Source organism: Brachyhypopomus gauderio, chromosome 2 (assembly GCF_052324685.1).
Source record: "Brachyhypopomus gauderio isolate BG-103 chromosome 2, BGAUD_0.2, whole genome shotgun sequence".
Classification (NCBI taxonomy): Eukaryota; Metazoa; Chordata; class Actinopteri; order Gymnotiformes; family Hypopomidae; genus Brachyhypopomus; species Brachyhypopomus gauderio.
In genome coordinates this window covers 20,007,828-20,024,323 of record NC_135212.1, presented here as the reverse complement: position 1 = coordinate 20,024,323, position 16,496 = coordinate 20,007,828, and the positions used below count along the sequence as shown (strand labels likewise).

The window sequence follows — 16,496 nt, the reverse complement described above, 5'->3', positions numbered from 1 at the left end:
AGATACGTGATGTTATTAGTCTTGTTTCAAACAGAACCTCTTATCTTCCGCTGTACAACCAATTTAGAAAACTTTTATTTTGAAGAGCGTTTTACTTCTCTGGAGAGATTCAAGACTCAAGAACAAAATGCCTCATTGCAAGATGAACCCCAGGAAGGACGACGTTCATTTGGTACTGGTTGTGCTCAGAACCTCCGCATTCAGCTTTTTTGGTCTATACTTGCCCACATGGGATTTCTGTAACAAGCAGCAGAAAGAAAAAAAAACTTCATGTGTAAATATCTTTGATTACTAAAACCTGTCCACACATGGTCATAAATCTGTTTAACTTAACATTATTGTGCCCTTGTTAAATTTAAGCTGACATCTTAAAAAAAACAAGTATACTGAAAGTAAGAATGAGGCTAAAAGAAATGTGATGAATGTGATGCCATTTTATGTTCAGTTCATTCCAAAGACAAGCTGTCGAATCAGTTTATAAAATAAACCAACATGGATCTTCCTTCTGCCTTAAATCTGTACAATATAACAAAGTTCGACTTCAAAGCCATTTGAGATTAAAATAACAATCATCTTTAAAAAAAATGGAGCAAGCAAGCAGGTCCAGATCTGGGTCCATTTTAAGCACCTGGTGTGTTGAATAGCAGCAGTTGTACTTCAAGCTGCATTTTAAGCATTTTGGCCACAAAAGGGGTTGAAAAACAACTACACTCTGGGGTCCAGAGCCATGTGTGTTGCCTGGCAACGCAGTCCAATCTCCCAGCAGGGGGAGTCGACACCTTGCGCTCTCATTTTAACATGGCACCATTCTGACAGCGGGAAACGTACTGGAGTGGGGAAAATGATAATTGAGGGGCTGTAAAACATGCACGCTAGCTAGCTGTCTTCTCCAGGGAACCATCAGACTGAGGTCAGGTGGTGCTTTAAGAAGAACCTGTTGTATGATGTGCGTATGACCTCGGAGTCATCAAGTCTTTTAATGAGTAAACAACACAAAAGAGGTAAAATCAGTGGAGGGGTAACTAGAGGGAGAACCCTCTTGCCTTTGAGAGTGTCGCAACAGAGGCACGGAGTGTTTGAGGGCGAGTGCTCCATCACCTTCACTTAACTCGGCGTTAAATGAAGATGGAAGTCACTTCTTTTTAGGGCATCTGAATGCTTTGGGTCCTGTTGTTCAGGACAGACCTGGACATCTGTAATTGTCTCCTCTAAAAGAGTGGAGTTTTTATGTATTAGAGTTTTCAAAGGCTGGATGTGATTATAGCGGTATGGGGAGGGGTAAAGGGGTCGAGGGTGAGACGCAAGGGTGCACTTTCATTCCTACGCACACCAGAAGAACATGGTCTTCAGTGGGCTCCAACCCATCTCTCCACAACAGAGTGGCATAACACCAATTCCTTCCTAATCTTGGATGTGGTGTCCTAAACCCTGAATCTGGGATTCTGTAGGGACAGGAAACACTGAGTGTTAAGGAGACTTTGTGCATTAGGTCCTCTTGGCTCCCAGTCTCTTAAAGACGCTGACCGTCTCAGCGTCCATCCGAGCCCCGTGGCAGTCCCTGCCCGTGCCTGTGCTGCTGCTCACTTTAGGGCTGGCCAGAGTGGAGCTGGCTTGGGCCTTGCTTTTGCTGCTGGTGACATGGCTATCCTGCGTGTCCGCTGTGGGAGCAGCTAGTGGGCCGGTGGGGGTCGTGCCAGGGCTGGACGGGGGCGCCTTCCCCAGCCTCCGTATTACGCTCAGCTTGGGCGCCCTCTCTTGGCCGAAGGAGGTGGAGGAGGGGGCGGGGGGGACGCTCTTGGACGCGGGGGGTTTGTACTTTTTGCCCAGGCGGTACAGAGCGAGGGGTTTCGGGGCGGCCGGCTCTTTTTTGGAAAGCAGCTGGGGTCGTTTAAGGACGCCGGCGTACTGCAGCACCGAGCCCTCGCCGTCACTTTCTTCTCCTTTGCCGGCAACGTCGGCCACCTGGTCCACCTGGTCCACCTTCTCCTCGGCTTCCTCCTCGTCGTCCACCGCATCCAGCCGGCTGAAGACTCCTGTGGCCTGCTGCTGACGGGAAGGAGACGTGGAGAAATCAATATCAAGTGAAGAACAACGCCCGTTGGGAATATGTGAATGTCAAAAGGCTTTAAGGATCAATGGACACGTGCAAATGAAAAACTGTAATCACCACCTTGCTGGCTGTAGACGGGTCTGCCTTAGACTCCGAACCCAATCTCTCAAACACAGACGTGCGCTTCAAACTCTTGGCTGTGACACAAGGAGGTAAGCAGTAGGTATCAGACTAACGTCGTGTCAACTTCAGATATACACTCTGCAGTTCCCTACACCTGCCACACTGATGACATAAATCCTTGTTTCTCAAGGGCTGCACATTCCCAACCTGCCTTTACCTAGTCAGGTGTGATGAAACAGTGGCCAATCAGTTTAACTAGACGCTCAGTGATTAGAAGTACATGGACCGGGTTTGGATTCAAGGGTCAAGACTTGTATCGGGGACCTAGGGACCTACACATATTAATCTAGGTATACATAATGGCTTGTGATGGCATGTATTTGCATGTGTAAGATGGCCGTCTGTAACAGCATCTCCGAGCACCTTTCTTGGCCTGCTGGGCCAGGATCCGTCGGGTGCGGGCGGTGGTTCCCTTCGGCATGTTGATGACGTACTTGCCCTCCATCTCCGCGGTAACGCGCCGACGCTTCACGGTCAGGCCGTTCTCCTCGTCTGCAGGCTGTGTGATGACTTGTCATCATGAAAGAGGAGGAGAGCAATGGGGAGAGAGAGAGAGAGGGGGATGGTGAGGGAGAGAGAGAGAGAGAGAGAGGGATGGTGAGGGAGGGAGAGAGAGGGAGGGATGGTGAGGGAGAGAGAGTGGGGGGTGGGGATGGTGAGGGAGAGAGAGAGAGAGAGGGAGGAAAAAATAAGGAAAAACAGAAGAGCGAAAAATAGAAAAAAAAGGTGTGAAAACCAGGGAGGTGTAGACACCAAGCAGATGTCTGCCGTGGAGCTGCTGTAATGTGTGGTGGGGATGCTGAGAAATAAACATTAACAGCAGACTAGCAGCCAGCCGGCGCGGCCACGGCCCGGGCACTGCAAAGGGAGGCACCGCTGCTGGAGGAGGTACCTGCTTTGGCGCTCTTGTTGGAGACGGTCACCGAGAGACGGTTGTCAGGACGACGAGCAGGCGTGCTCGGTGGGGATTCCCGACTCAGGGCATTGGCGATCATGCGCGTTGCAGCTAAAGAGACAAGAGTGTGAAATATGTGAACAAACAAGCATGTTTTAGCAGAGCAACCTCACCTGCAGACCCTTAGTGATAACCAAAAGGACAGCCGACCTGATACTTTAAGTAAGGGCTACTGAATGTCAGTAGTGTTTATAACTGAATGTGCCCAGTTACACCTTCCTCTGTCTCCCTGCTTGTTTTATTATTTTTTTTAAACTTATCAAGCCAATTATAAGAAAAAAAAATACTGCCTAAAGCATAGATTTTAATTTAGTTCCATTCCATATCAATGCAATAAGAAAGATATTGGACAGGAAGAATCAAAACCATTGGGTTCCTTAGAAATCATTTATCCAGATTATTACTGGGCTCAAATGACTGCAAAGCGCACGACAGCGGCAGACGTCTGACATCTATAACGTTAGATCTATTCAGAGTAATTTAGATGAATCATTATAATTAATATGTCTTACATGTCAGTAAATTTTACCACGATTGATCTGTTCAGAGAATGATAATGCTAGCAATAACCATTTGCTAAAATAGTATGGTAATTTTTTTTACCTTAGTATTTTCATGTGGGAACCAATAAAAATGAGCAAAGATCACAAAATAACATGGAACAAGAAAGTCTGAAAGTGGTTCCTAGTGATTAAAAAGTGTGCATGGGAGATACAAGGGCATCTCACTTTAGAAACAGCCCAGCGGTGGTATGGTTTCAAAATAATGTCCATAGTGTAATCTCTTAAAATTACTATTAGCAGTCAGTAATCTGATAGTCTATTCTGCCGCCTTCATCACGTCATGTCAGAACTGTATGGGAAACACTCACGAGTGTTGGCGGCTCGTCTGAGCTCTGCGTGCACGCTGGTCTGGCCAGAGGTAATGGCTTCAGTAGCCATTTTGCACATGTCCTGCAGAACACATCAGAGTGGATGAGGTTACTGCTCACTTCACGTGTTTCTGCTTATACTGAGATTAAAGATGTCAGATTGAAAATATCTAAATGTATCTAAAAGTCTGCACATTTCTACTGTTAAAAAATTCACTTTCACCATTTCATTAACCTTTATTTATAAGAACTGGACTTTGGTATTGTGAACTGTGATTATAGTGAATACATGGAACAATTTAAAGATTCTGTATATTCACTCTACATTCTTCTCCCATGATATAATAATAGTGGGCCAAGACGATGCAACCTGATTCCAGTAAAAGTCTCTCCCAAGTGAGAGGAAACTGCTGTAAGCTGTTGGTCAACACCCGAAACTAGGGCTGGCCAATACATTGAACGGCTCTGTGAGGAAACTCATTGTTGAGGGAACATTCTATCATAAAAGTCTTACCACTCACCTGACATTTTTCTCTTTGGTAATTTTAGTTGACCTTCACTATGGCTATATTATATATTCTTGTCTGTTACACCACAAATACGGTAAGGGCGTACTCACACTAGGCTCTGTGATCCGGGCCCGGGCACGGTTGCCTGCCGAAGCACGGTTCGTTTGGCTAGTGTGAGCGCTCCAACCGTGCCCGGGCCCGGATCAGTTAACCGTGCTCGGGCCCGCTTGAAGAGGTGGGCCAGGGCACGATTCATGTGGACTCGGGCACGGTTCGCTTCTAGTGTGAGCGCTATCCGTGCCCGGGCCCGCTTGGTGCCTCTGATTGGTTCATTTGATTGGTTCATTTCGCTGGAACTCAAACATGACATCAGTGATGCGACGCTCACGTTAAACAGTCATAGCGGCAAAGCGATTAGCAGACAATCGTTGTGTTAAATTATCGATAAATCTGTGCTTGCTCCGTGTTTCTGCACTCCCAAAACGACTCCAAAAATACAATAAAAAGAGAATCGTGAACTCCATAGTGTTGTGCGAGCGCGCTTTTTTTCCAAATAAAGCGGCGTTGTGATGACGTAAGCGTGCTCGGGCCGGGTTGCTGAAGCGAGTGTGAGTGCAGGCCGGAGGGGGAGTGGGGAGGGGGGATAACCGGGCCCCAGCACGGAACCAGCAAACCGTGCCTAGTGTGAGTACGCCCTTTATACTTGGTAAAGATATTCTGATCAGTACAAACATCTGTAATCAAATACAAAAATCTTTGTACTCAATGTTGAATTCCAACACAACCGCAAATAACCTGGCAAAGGAGTTTGAGGAATCAAAATACCAAAATATCTACTCCCTATATTTAGAGAATCCTACATCACAAGTAAGAAGTCCCATTCCAAAATGAAGTCTCTTGTCACATTAAACAAAAATAGAACTCAGTGGCCATTGTGATGAGCACTGAGTATAATGAAAATGGTTTTTAATCTTAAGAACACCCTCCTAGTTATCCAGAAATTTTGTGAAGTCTGGGGGTTATCCAGAAACGCTGAAGCAAGATCTCAGGACATCAGCTCAAAAATTCAAACCTGATTGCGACTGGGTTCCAAATATGCAAGTATGGCATACAGACAACAAAGCCATCAAAAAACTCTGACCTGAATCAGAAGAGTTGTGGACTGAGGAGAAAAAGGATTTCAGACTAATTAGGCCCACAACCATCAATCTGGTTGATACAGCAGGAGGAATGTACAAAATCTCAATTAGGCCTTTGTGAGATGCTTGTGAAATGTGCTTTGATTCAAGTTAAGAAATCAAAAATAATTTTTTTTTATTCCATCAACCATTTTACAAAAACAAGTGCTGTGTTTTCCCAAATCATAAATTGTCACATATACTGTAAAATCCCAAATATCATCTGGTTTCAGATATTGCTACTAGAAAGATGGACACCATTAAACAAAGCAAATAAGGACATTAGATATATGTAGTGTTTCTGGTGCTCTCACCCTTCACAAGGTTTCTCTCACCTGTCTGTAGACCTGCTTGGCATGTTTGAGAATGGCAATGATGTCCCCAATGACTGTGATGCCCAGGTCCATCATGATCTCCTTACTGAGGTCCATTAACATGTTTTTTTGGATTCTGAACAGAACAAAGAATCAATGTTTACTCTTTCTTTATCTTTCTTTCTTTCTATCTCTCTCTCTCTCATGCGTGTGCCATCTGCAACTATCAAGAGGAATAGTATATCATCCTAAAAACTACACTGAGTCAAGTTTATTTAATACTAGATTGCCCTTCTTCTCCAAATAAGCTACGTATGATTTAACATACGTTAAGGGAGAGCTTACATTAACAGTGTATAGTTATTCCAACAAAATCTTTTTTACATGTATCCATGTTAGGATAAAGTCTGTGATTGAAGTGGGTTTTACCTGTTGTCTATGAAGGACACAGCATAGTCAACTGCCAAGCCAGCCGGGATCCCTGCATCTTTGAAAAACTGGATCCACTCTGACGTTGCTGAGTGACAGATAAATCAAAGAAATCGGTTGTGTGTTCAAATCCCAGGGAGTACAAGTACTGTTGTGCTAATAACATATGTAAATGGCTCGGAATAACAGCATGTGCAAAACGCTCTAAATGTAATGAGCCGTTTTCATTGACTGTGTCATTGCATATCTACTGAATGCATCTATTTGAGCCATGTGTTGAAGAAAACCATTAATTTGAGAGACACCATGAATTTTACATTGTGAGAAAGGTATCAAGTTGAGGGTTTTGATGTCCAGCGCTGGTGCAACACAGGAACAACCAATCCCTCATGTTTGTGGTGAATGTCATTTCGAAAAGGTTGACAATTTTAGAAATTGAGAAGTATGTGATTAACTTCAAAAGACCTACAAAACTGAATGTAGGCTAGCCGGATAAACACACAGACGTGACCCGTTGAGAAGACGTGTTCAGAGCAGCTGGAAGATATTTTTAACGCACAGACCTGATTCCACCTCCCCCCCGCAAGACCATTTGAATGAGCCGCACAAACATGTTCATATTACTTTAGGCCTCAATTCAGTAAACTCTGCATAGTCTAATACAATATGACTCGTGTAGTTCTAACTACATGAAAACTACACTGACAATCAATTACAGAAATGAGTATTACGCCGACAAGACCGGTAACCTAGCTAGCTTAGCTTGTGCCAAGCTAGCTAACATTAGCTGTGTTGTCAGCCTACCGAAATAAAAATGCTGCAATGCTGGACAGCTAGCTTGAACGATAAGTCACGAACCCAACAGCTCAATGAAAATAATTATCAACAGCCACAAGTCAAAGAACTGAAATGGTGTTTTAGTTAAATAGCAATGTACCGGTAAAGACTAGGGTGAATACAACTCAAGGTCTGGTTTAAAACCTCAGAATAGCAGGTTCGCTAACCTAGCAGTGTTAGCTATAGCAGGCTAGCTAACCTAGCAGTGTTAGCTATAGCAGGTTAGCTAACCTAGCAGTGTTAGCAACGCTAGCTAACTAGCTAGCTATTCCCTTGTTACTCGAGCTTGACTTGGTGATGAGCGCATATATCATAAAACAAGTAAAACCTTTATAATATTTTTCTCATTAAACACATAGGCACAGTCGCTGCTTACAAACTCAGACATCCCTACAGTGAGGCGAATAAAGACCGAGTGCTGCACTGAGATCTTTCTTTGCTCACCTGTTGTCACGGACGCCATCTTCGTGGAAAAAAAACACAACTACGGAACTCTAGTGACGTAATGTCCTCCGGTTTTTCGGAAATCATCGGCACGACGACTTTTTCCGAGCCTTCCATCACGTCACGTTCTTTCCTTCGTGATAAAAGAGTCTATCGTTTTTAAATGACATAATCAGTGGTACCTTGATAATTTCTTCCATTTAGGTTACGTTGGATTAGTCATTCGTATTATATGCCAACCAGATTGCATGAACAGTTAAGTTCCGCCATTGGAATAAAGCGTTGGACGAAAATTCTAATAATCTTAATTTTCTTGCATAAAGATGAAGCCTATGATTGCGATATTTCTACGAAGGTGGGGAAAGTTCGCAAAAACTTGTATTTTTATTTTGCTGCATTGACCCAACGTTGCATTTTTTTATTTGTACGTTGCCACTAGGGTGCAGCAAAATTTTATTAATTCCAAATGTTTCCTCGTTGCTGCTTTCCGAGAGGCCAATCTACGTTTCACATACCTATGATTCCTCTGAATAATAAAATGAATAACACTACAGAGTTGTCAAGATGCATTCAGTAGGGTCTCATTTTCATACAGAAAAAACGTCCTTAAACGCCTATCTATGAAGCGCCTTACTGATGTGCTATTCTCTCTTCATCACTACTTTCAATGACATAGAGAGAAATGGCATGCAAAATTAAGCATTAATAAAAATTAACGTAGTAAAACAAAAGACAAAAGAGAAAAATACTCAATATGCTTCAGTTTATTTTAAAACCATTTTTCTAAAATGAGAAAAGATGGTCATACGAACAGACTCAGATAGCTTAGCACACTCAGCTCTCACAGTCTATGCAACAATGTGAAAAGTCCTCAATTTTGTAAAGGGCTAATACGATAGCTAGAGTAAAATAGAAATTGAGAAAGATAAAGATATGGGATGGATTGAGGATGTTGATATAGACCAAAAGGCTTATTAAGCTTCAATTAGATATACTATCAAGTCATGAGAACCACTGAAAGGGCAGGATCGGTGGTCTTCTGGGGTCAAAATGTTCTGTTATACAGACGTAAGAATCCCCTAACCGAAAAACATCCCAGCCACTTCTGTCAAATACATTTTAAACAAAACATGTTTACATTTTATCATACATATTCGCACCATAAAACATGGACATACAAATATTCATAGAGGACTATTTCTGAATGAATCAAAAGTTGCTAATATTAATGACTGCAGCGCCATTTCCAAAACAGTCAACAAAATGCCTTTTATATGCACTCTCTTCCTGTTTTAACAAAGTCATATGTGTCTGCATTTAGACTTTAAGACATTATTATTAGTTGAATCGCAAATAGTCAAAGGCATATTGTGATATCTGTGAGACAGAAAACTTTACTAATGACACTACATCCACTGAGGTGAAAGGCGGTGGTTTTAATTTCTTCCCCATTGTGCCTAATTTCATTAGGCAATGCAGTGTTTGTAGGTTAGCAAATCTGCTACATGCTACGGTTATCCTATCTATATATTGCATTTCAGTAAGCATTGAAATTTTGAAAATGCCATAGACAGTCACTGCAACAACATTAGCATTTGAATTTGATTTGCAAAGCGGAAGACTACAGATTTACTGACAGAATCTTAGATTGAAACCCGCGATGCTCCTTATATGATCACCACATTAGTGTAATTTATCATACATTAAGAATACAGTAACACTATGTTCTGGCTTTAAAAGCACCGACACCAAAACCAGCAGATTCAAAAGCTGCGCGTGCAATACACTGATGTCAAATGAATGTCATCAAATTTGGAATCTCTCAAAATCACGCGAGGAAGTATCTGTCTGACATCACAACTGATGTCACAGTTCTTCTTATTACTTTCACACACGTCATTGTGTGCCATATCAACCGGTCCTCAAAAGTAAATGACAAGATAATGACGTCAACATTGCTCTGCTGGATAGGTATTAAAAAGATTTGCACTTTTGAAAAATATCAGCTTTGAAAATGCATACTTGAACCATCTGTAAACGTTCTTAAAATCTTTGTAATTTCAATGAATATAAAGCTTCACAAGACAAATTATATACTGATATAGATTTGGAAATTAAAACAGCCATCTCAGTTTGCACATCAGAAAACAGAAACAATCGTCTTTTTCTGAGGTTTATCCCTAGCACCTTCAAAATATGAGCAAATTCATAACACATCATTAGTTCTCCCTTTCTAAACACGCAGGTTTGTACTATCAAATGTTTTAAGGCTGCTGTGTACTCCTGACTTATTTAACGACAAGCTGCCTTCTTAAAATGTGAAAAATCAACCTGGCTATTTTATCTTAGATATTTAGACTCTCTTGGCTCTAGTATTAAGCTTTTAAACATGTAGATATTCCACCATCTTGAGCGAGAAAAAAAAAACAAAAAAACATTTGTGCTTCTGTGTTAGCATTTGCAACTTCACATGGGACAGTACACACTGGAATATTAAAACATTAAAACAAAAGCAGAAATATAACACTATTGCTTGAGAATAATTTTCCAATAAGAATTTTGCATTGTTATTGAGACACTTGATTCTTCACTTTGTTTTATTATTTATTTGTTTGCGTCCAGTGTGTTTTGTCCACAGGGGTTGATGAGCGAGGGTTGTGGGACCAACCTCACACTGACAAACCAAGCAAGGGCAAAAAGCACAGGATCACATCCAGAGACCCATGATACATATAGAGCCATTATATGCACCACAGTTTGAACACACTCATCATACATATCATGTGTTTTATATATAGAACATATAAATACACAGCAATAGAGCAAAGGCAGTGACAATGCTTCTCAAATTGAGGGAAAGGCGGGCAATTATGGTATATCATAATATATTTTTTTGTCCTTTTAGAAAAATATCTATATTTAAACCAAAACCAGCCTCAACAAGCTCACCCTCCTGTCTTCATTAACAAAAATAACCATTTTACATTTCTGAACATTTATACATTACAATCATTTTACATATATATACACACAAAGAATATGTATATATATGCATACATAATATAGAGCATTTTAGCATACTTTATGAAATAAAAAAGGTTCATAGTGCACAACATGTCTTTTTAGTTGCCAAATGTAAGATAACAATGAAATAATAATAACAATATTTGTAATAGTTACAATAAGACAACAGTAACAGAGGAGCAGGAAACGGCTCCACAAGGTTTCATTTGGCAACACAGTCAAGAGCAAAGGAGAAAAGCGCAACAAAAAAGGCCCTTAACTCAAAATATCAAAAAACAATCATTAACAAATTCACAGGAAATTTAAGTTTTCATATTCATAAACAGCTCCTGTCTTTCTTCCTCCCTCTTACTTGGCCCATATTTGTGTTTTCCCACCACGTCAACCTCCGTAAAGAAAGAAATAAACTGGAGAAGCAGCTTCGGTGATGCCCTTTCACAATAAAAGCCTGCAGCTGCCTTCTGATCTGTTACTGAAGTACAAAGTCAGGCTGCAAAGGACCATGGGAACATACAGAGGCCACTAGTCCAAATGCTAAGAGGTTGATTTTTTTTCCCACTACAATGTTCCTCAGACCTAGCTAGCAAATACTGACTGACAAAACCTGTCACCCACAATAAGGGTCGCCTTTGTGTTTAACCTTCAGTTAAGCCACTTTTGGGTCAAAGCTAATACTATTACAGAAACAGCTTGAAAACCACAGAAAACTTGAGTAAAGGGGGTGTGGCATAATGTTGTACAAACATTATCTGAAAAACACAAGGACAAATTACAGGTAAAAAATGGCACAGGGAACTAGACAGGGTACATTCTGAGGTGGAGGACTGCACGGTGAAGCTTATCTCAGGGGAGAAGACCACTACATGGGTTTTTCCCTTTTTTGCATTGTTTCCTCATCTCAGAGGCCTCTGGATGTCAAAGAGCACAGCCATGTACAATGCCCAGCTCTACGAGCTCCTCTACGGGCCGGAAATATTTCAGGCTCCTCCTCTACATCAGTCTGTCCCCTACATTTTCTTAGCACTCCAACCAAATCCCCAGGGATAAGGAAGTAAAAAGAAACCATTCTGCTGCCATTTGAGTTGTGTGCTGTAGCTGTTGTTGTTGTTTTTTAAGCTGTTTCAAAAGATCTGCTCCTAGAAAAACTCTGCGGTTCCTCAGTGCAGTGCAGCAGGCTGCTCCATGCTGGGGGGGAGAGGGGGGATGTGGAGCTGGGGCGGGTCCGGCGGATCAGTCAAGGTTCCATGGGCTTTCAGGGTCCAATGGGCTCTCAGGGGCTGAAGACTTCACAGAGAACCAGAAGAACATAGAGACAGAAGAGAGGAGAAACAGATGGGCAGATGGACGATGAAGGAGACAAGAAAAAGAGAGATAGATCGAGATAGGTAGATTGATCGACTGACTGATTACGAGAGAGGGCAGGCGCATCCCTTATTTTCAGAGTCCCAGCGTAACGGCAAAGAAGAAGCAGGAAGAGGATGATGTGATGAGAGCAAGGAGGGTGGGAGGAGTGCAGTCTGGCCCAAAAAACCAAAACCAACATGGAAGCCACAAAAGTTCTTTTGGCTCCTTTTCAGCTTAGACAAATAAACTCTGCAGACGATCGGCATGGAGAAAAAATAGGAGATGGAACACCAATGTGAGCAGGAGCACAGAGAGAGAAAGAGAGAGAGAGCAGGGGGAGGAACGAGTGTACCTAAGAGCTTGCATGATTAAGTGTCTTCTATATGTGTGACTGTGTGTGTGTGTGTGTGGCTCTTGACTGTGATGACTTTCATACTCACTTTGATACTTATTTTGATATCATGGCTGAATTGATCAAAAACGAATAGTTTGATTAAATATTTCAGGACCAAATTTTACATACTAAAGCAGAACTTGTGATTTGTTGAGGTATATGATGTTTTCCAATCACAATATTGAAATCCAAAAATTTGAATTCACCACAGATTTCTTGAATAAATATGGCTCAATGATGTCTGAAGACCAAAGTAAAAGACAAAAAGGTGCTAACAGAAGTGAATGTACACCGGACATGTCTGACAGACCACGCGCGTGTGTAACGTAAGCAATCAACCTATGCGAGTGACTACACGGTGTGTCCGTGTGCACTTGTGTGTGTGGGTGCCTATGCGTGTACTTGTGTGTGGGCGTGTCTGGGCAGAAAGAGGGAGGGGCTCTTAGAGCGCGAGAAGTGAGGGCGAGTTCAGGGAGTCAGAGGATTGCTCACTGCTGCTGGTTCGCTGGTTAGCGCTGGGCCCACAGGCTCCCTCTGGGTAGGTGAACACAAATGAAGATGTGTATGAGGGGTTGTAGCTGCCGGCGTCAGGGTTACCGCCGCCGTCGGCGACAAGGCACGGGCCGCCCGGCGCCGGCTGGCTCTGCCCATAGAAAGAACTAGAAAAGGCTACCTCCTGCATCATCCCCTGTTGCGGCTGCTGGGCGGAGGGCGGCTGTGACTGCGGTGGTTGGGAGGGACCAGGCAGGTGGTGGTGGGATGAGTAGGCCGGAGGTAGGTAAAAAGTGTCCTCCTTCACAGTCAGGCCCACCACGGCCACGGAGGGGGCCGACGCCTGCTGCTGCAGGGGCGCCTCCTCCTGGTAGGGGATCTTGCAGCCCGGCTGGTGCGCGATGAGCACGAACTCCAGGCGTTCCTTCTCCTTCTGCAGCTCGGAGATCTCTGCCTCCAGCTCAGCCTTCTCCTCTTCCAGGATGTCCGTCTCCTGGTGTGTGTGTGTGTGTGTGTGAGGCAGGCGGGGGGTTGGGGGTTGCAACGTATCAGCAAGTCAGACAGTGTGGCCTGTTACCATGGCTGCAATAGGTATTTACACTAATGATCTTGTTACTAAATACATTAGCATATGTCTGTAAAAGTCCCAAATCCATAATTACCCATAAATCTTACTATTGCCCACAGTAATGCTTATGTGTCCATCATCATTTAAATCTGAAGTATAGTATTGGGTAATATGCATGTGGTACATGGTAGGATGTGAGAGAAGAAGTATGTAATAGGAAGTTCTCACCGACTGGAGTCTGTCTGTAAGTTCGCGCCGTCGGTTTCGGCACTTGGCAGCGGCTAATTTATTTCTCTCTCTCCTGACACGCCTCTTCTCTTCCTCCTCTGGAGTCAGCTGAGTAATTTGAGTAGAGCCCTTGTAAATCACATTATTTTACACCTGCACGCACCTTGTGTTCCCTCGTAAAAAAAATGATTGCCCATGTACGCAGAGGTGATCACACACCTCTTGGACACGGTCTTGTTTGCGAAGGACCTTACCGATTCGTCTCGTGTGCGGCGACGGCTCCGAGACTGCCGCACCGGACCAGGGGTGTCGGAGCTGGGAGGGGTGAAGCCCGAGCCAGATGAGAAGCTGGGCCCCGGCAGGTCATACGGATCCAGGGACATTGTCTGCGTCATACTGCCCGGACCAGTGCAACTCTGTCCAGGGGCCACGGAGGAGATAAGGGTGGGTTGCACCATCCACTGCAGGTCCTGACTGGTGGTGATGGCCGTCACTGTGGGCACGAAAGAGCCGGGCATCTCCACCCCTGTTCCAGTGGTGGTTACTCCACCGCCCGCCCCTACACCACCAGGAGCAGATGCACACTCCTATGGATCATGAATATGTGCACAATAATGAAAGGGTATAGAAGCTGTGGCATATACACATTCTTATTAATCCTAAAAACGTATGGGAAAGACACATACAGATATGGTGAGAGGCCCAGGATGATATTTTGTTAGGCGGTAAAATTAACGACTACCATGACCATGTTTCAGACCACTACCACCTCCTGTTTAATTATTTCCTCTTGTGAAATTGAATGTCTTCAAGTTTTATATATTTATAGCCTAGATAAAACAACCTAGATGGTTACGTATTAAATTTCATAAAACGTTAAAAATGAGAAAAAAGATAAAAAAAACAAACAAATAATTATTCACCCTTGCAAACAGATTTAAAAACCCAAACACAAACCCGATGCTAGTCTGACTTTATTTAGACAGACGCGCGGTAAATGCTAGAGCAAGTTCGTATTTTCATTAATATTCATATAATGCGTGTCAGACGGAGAGGCCAGCAGCTTTGAAGAAGACGCAGTAGCCAATCATCGCTCCCGAGTACTCCCCCCTCCCGTCTCTGTTCCTCCTCCCCCGTCACACCCCCGGTGTTCCCCTTAGCAACGCGACGTAACACTCCAAAATAGAACGCATTTACGTCACAACGAGGCCGGAGCGGAGGGAGCGATAGAGCTGAGCGAGGGAGGAGCTTTGTTTGCGTACGTCGGAGAGTTCCACGTTCCACCTACCACGTTGCTACCGGCCTGATTCACTGTTCGTATTGACTTCTCATACAATAAAGCTCTGCAGCTTAAAAATGTTTAATTTCTATTTCCAGTCAATCAAGAAAACAATATACACAGCACTTTACTTGCACAGCTGATAAAGGACGTATGTCCCGTTTCTCTGAAAACCGTGTGGATTTCATTGCAATGATATATGCAATTGTATATGTATATATATGTATATATGTATATATACGTACACACATCGATCCATCGACATATCAATTTTTGACCAGTTTCGAACAAACGTACATATATACAAAATCGTAATATCTACAACAGTTCGGCAATGACTTCTGATCATATCTACAACGACAATTCCGACAGTATGCATTAATCGATACACAGCAGATGATTGCGACTTACTTGTGGCGCACTGGTAGTGGGCGGGCTCCCGAAGGAGTCCACGGAGGACAGGTATTGAGATTCAACAGAAGGAGACGAACTTCCACGGGAACCGGTATCAGGGTCTCCGGGGAACCCCTGGAACATCTCCCCGGCAAAGCCGTGAGAAGCCGAGAAGCCTACCTTTCCCGGCGAAAATGGAATGTCACCTGTCACCCAACGAAAAAAAACTGGCATTGTATTGCACTTTCTAACAAGGTTTAAAACGCAACACCGTTTGCGCGCTTAACTGCACACGTAATGAGATCGCGCGAATTCTGTAAAGTTTGGTATTAGGCTACATAAAGTCAGTAAACAAAAACATTCATTGATGCCATCACTTACCGTAACAAGATTTACTTGAAGACTCCGACAAGATGCCCTTAGTCTCTTTCCAAAAAAGTTGCATTAAGATGGCAATCCAGTTCTGTACTGAAGGGAAACAATTTTAAAATCCCAATCCTCCCTAGCGTAAATGTCCACCTTCTTGATAAAATCCGTTAATGTTCCTTGTAAGAAGTGCATTTATAAATCCATGAAATAGTCCGTAATGTATTTGTCACAAACAGGAGTTGCTGCAATTCAGTGTTTCGGCGGTAGCTCTTCCTCTTCTGAATGAAGCCATCTGAGATCGCATTGTAAAGTAGGGAGTCCTGTCTCCGCCTCTTTATGGAGTTCCGCTGACGTAGGTGCCCATATATGGTTCACTGTTCAGTGTTTTTGTTTTTTGGTATCCTAGGCAATGACGTTTAGGGATTCCCTCACCCACAGAAATGTTACAGAGCGCGCGGTCGAGAATAGCATCGTTTACTATCACTTCCATGAGATATTTTTGACTGCTACCTATTTTTTATCAGATAAAATACAGACGGGAATATAGAGAAAAAACGATATTACAGTATTAGACTTTACTTTTACAATATTATATTCGGGACATTGCGCCAAGAAAAAAAGTTTGTAACGTTTAG

General features: G+C 43.1%; 2 protein-coding genes across 7 annotated transcripts; both read right to left on the bottom strand.

The window, feature by feature from the left end:
• Positions 1–414: 414 nt before the first annotated feature.
• c2h19orf47 (chromosome 2 C19orf47 homolog) lies at positions 415–7,837 on the bottom strand. 3 transcript variants are annotated; one of them, XM_076990215.1, is made up of 8 exons: positions 7,771–7,837; positions 6,490–6,577; positions 6,082–6,196; positions 4,060–4,141; positions 3,126–3,239; positions 2,597–2,743; positions 2,171–2,247; positions 415–2,046 (listed from the first exon to the last, which is right to left on the bottom strand). In XM_076990215.1, the coding sequence occupies exons 1-8, from the start codon at positions 7,787–7,789 to the stop codon at positions 1,486–1,488; spliced, it is 1,203 nt and encodes a 400-aa protein (XP_076846330.1). In that variant the 5' UTR covers positions 7,790–7,837; the 3' UTR covers positions 415–1,485. The 3 variants fall into 3 exon arrangements, with proteins under 3 accessions (XP_076846330.1, XP_076846338.1, XP_076846347.1); XM_076990223.1 differs by having other exon boundaries at positions 415–2,043; positions 7,771–7,832; XM_076990232.1 differs by lacking the exon at positions 7,771–7,837 and adding an exon at positions 7,703–7,740.
• A 2,524-nt stretch (positions 7,838–10,361) lies between these two features.
• On the bottom strand, positions 10,362–16,156 carry fosb (FBJ murine osteosarcoma viral oncogene homolog B). Of its 4 annotated transcripts, XM_076990193.1 has the most exons (7): positions 15,874–16,156; positions 15,511–15,698; positions 14,075–14,407; positions 13,821–13,928; positions 13,206–13,517; positions 13,025–13,066; positions 10,362–12,078 (listed from the first exon to the last, which is right to left on the bottom strand). In XM_076990193.1, exons 1-7 carry the CDS (start codon positions 15,935–15,937, stop codon positions 12,025–12,027), a joined length of 1,101 nt encoding a protein of 366 aa, XP_076846308.1. In that variant the 5' UTR covers positions 15,938–16,156; the 3' UTR covers positions 10,362–12,024. The 4 variants fall into 4 exon arrangements, with proteins under 4 accessions (XP_076846308.1, XP_076846299.1, XP_076846318.1 ...); XM_076990184.1 differs by having other exon boundaries at positions 13,025–13,517; XM_076990203.1 differs by lacking the exon at positions 13,025–13,066.
• Positions 16,157–16,496: the final 340 nt, after the last annotated feature.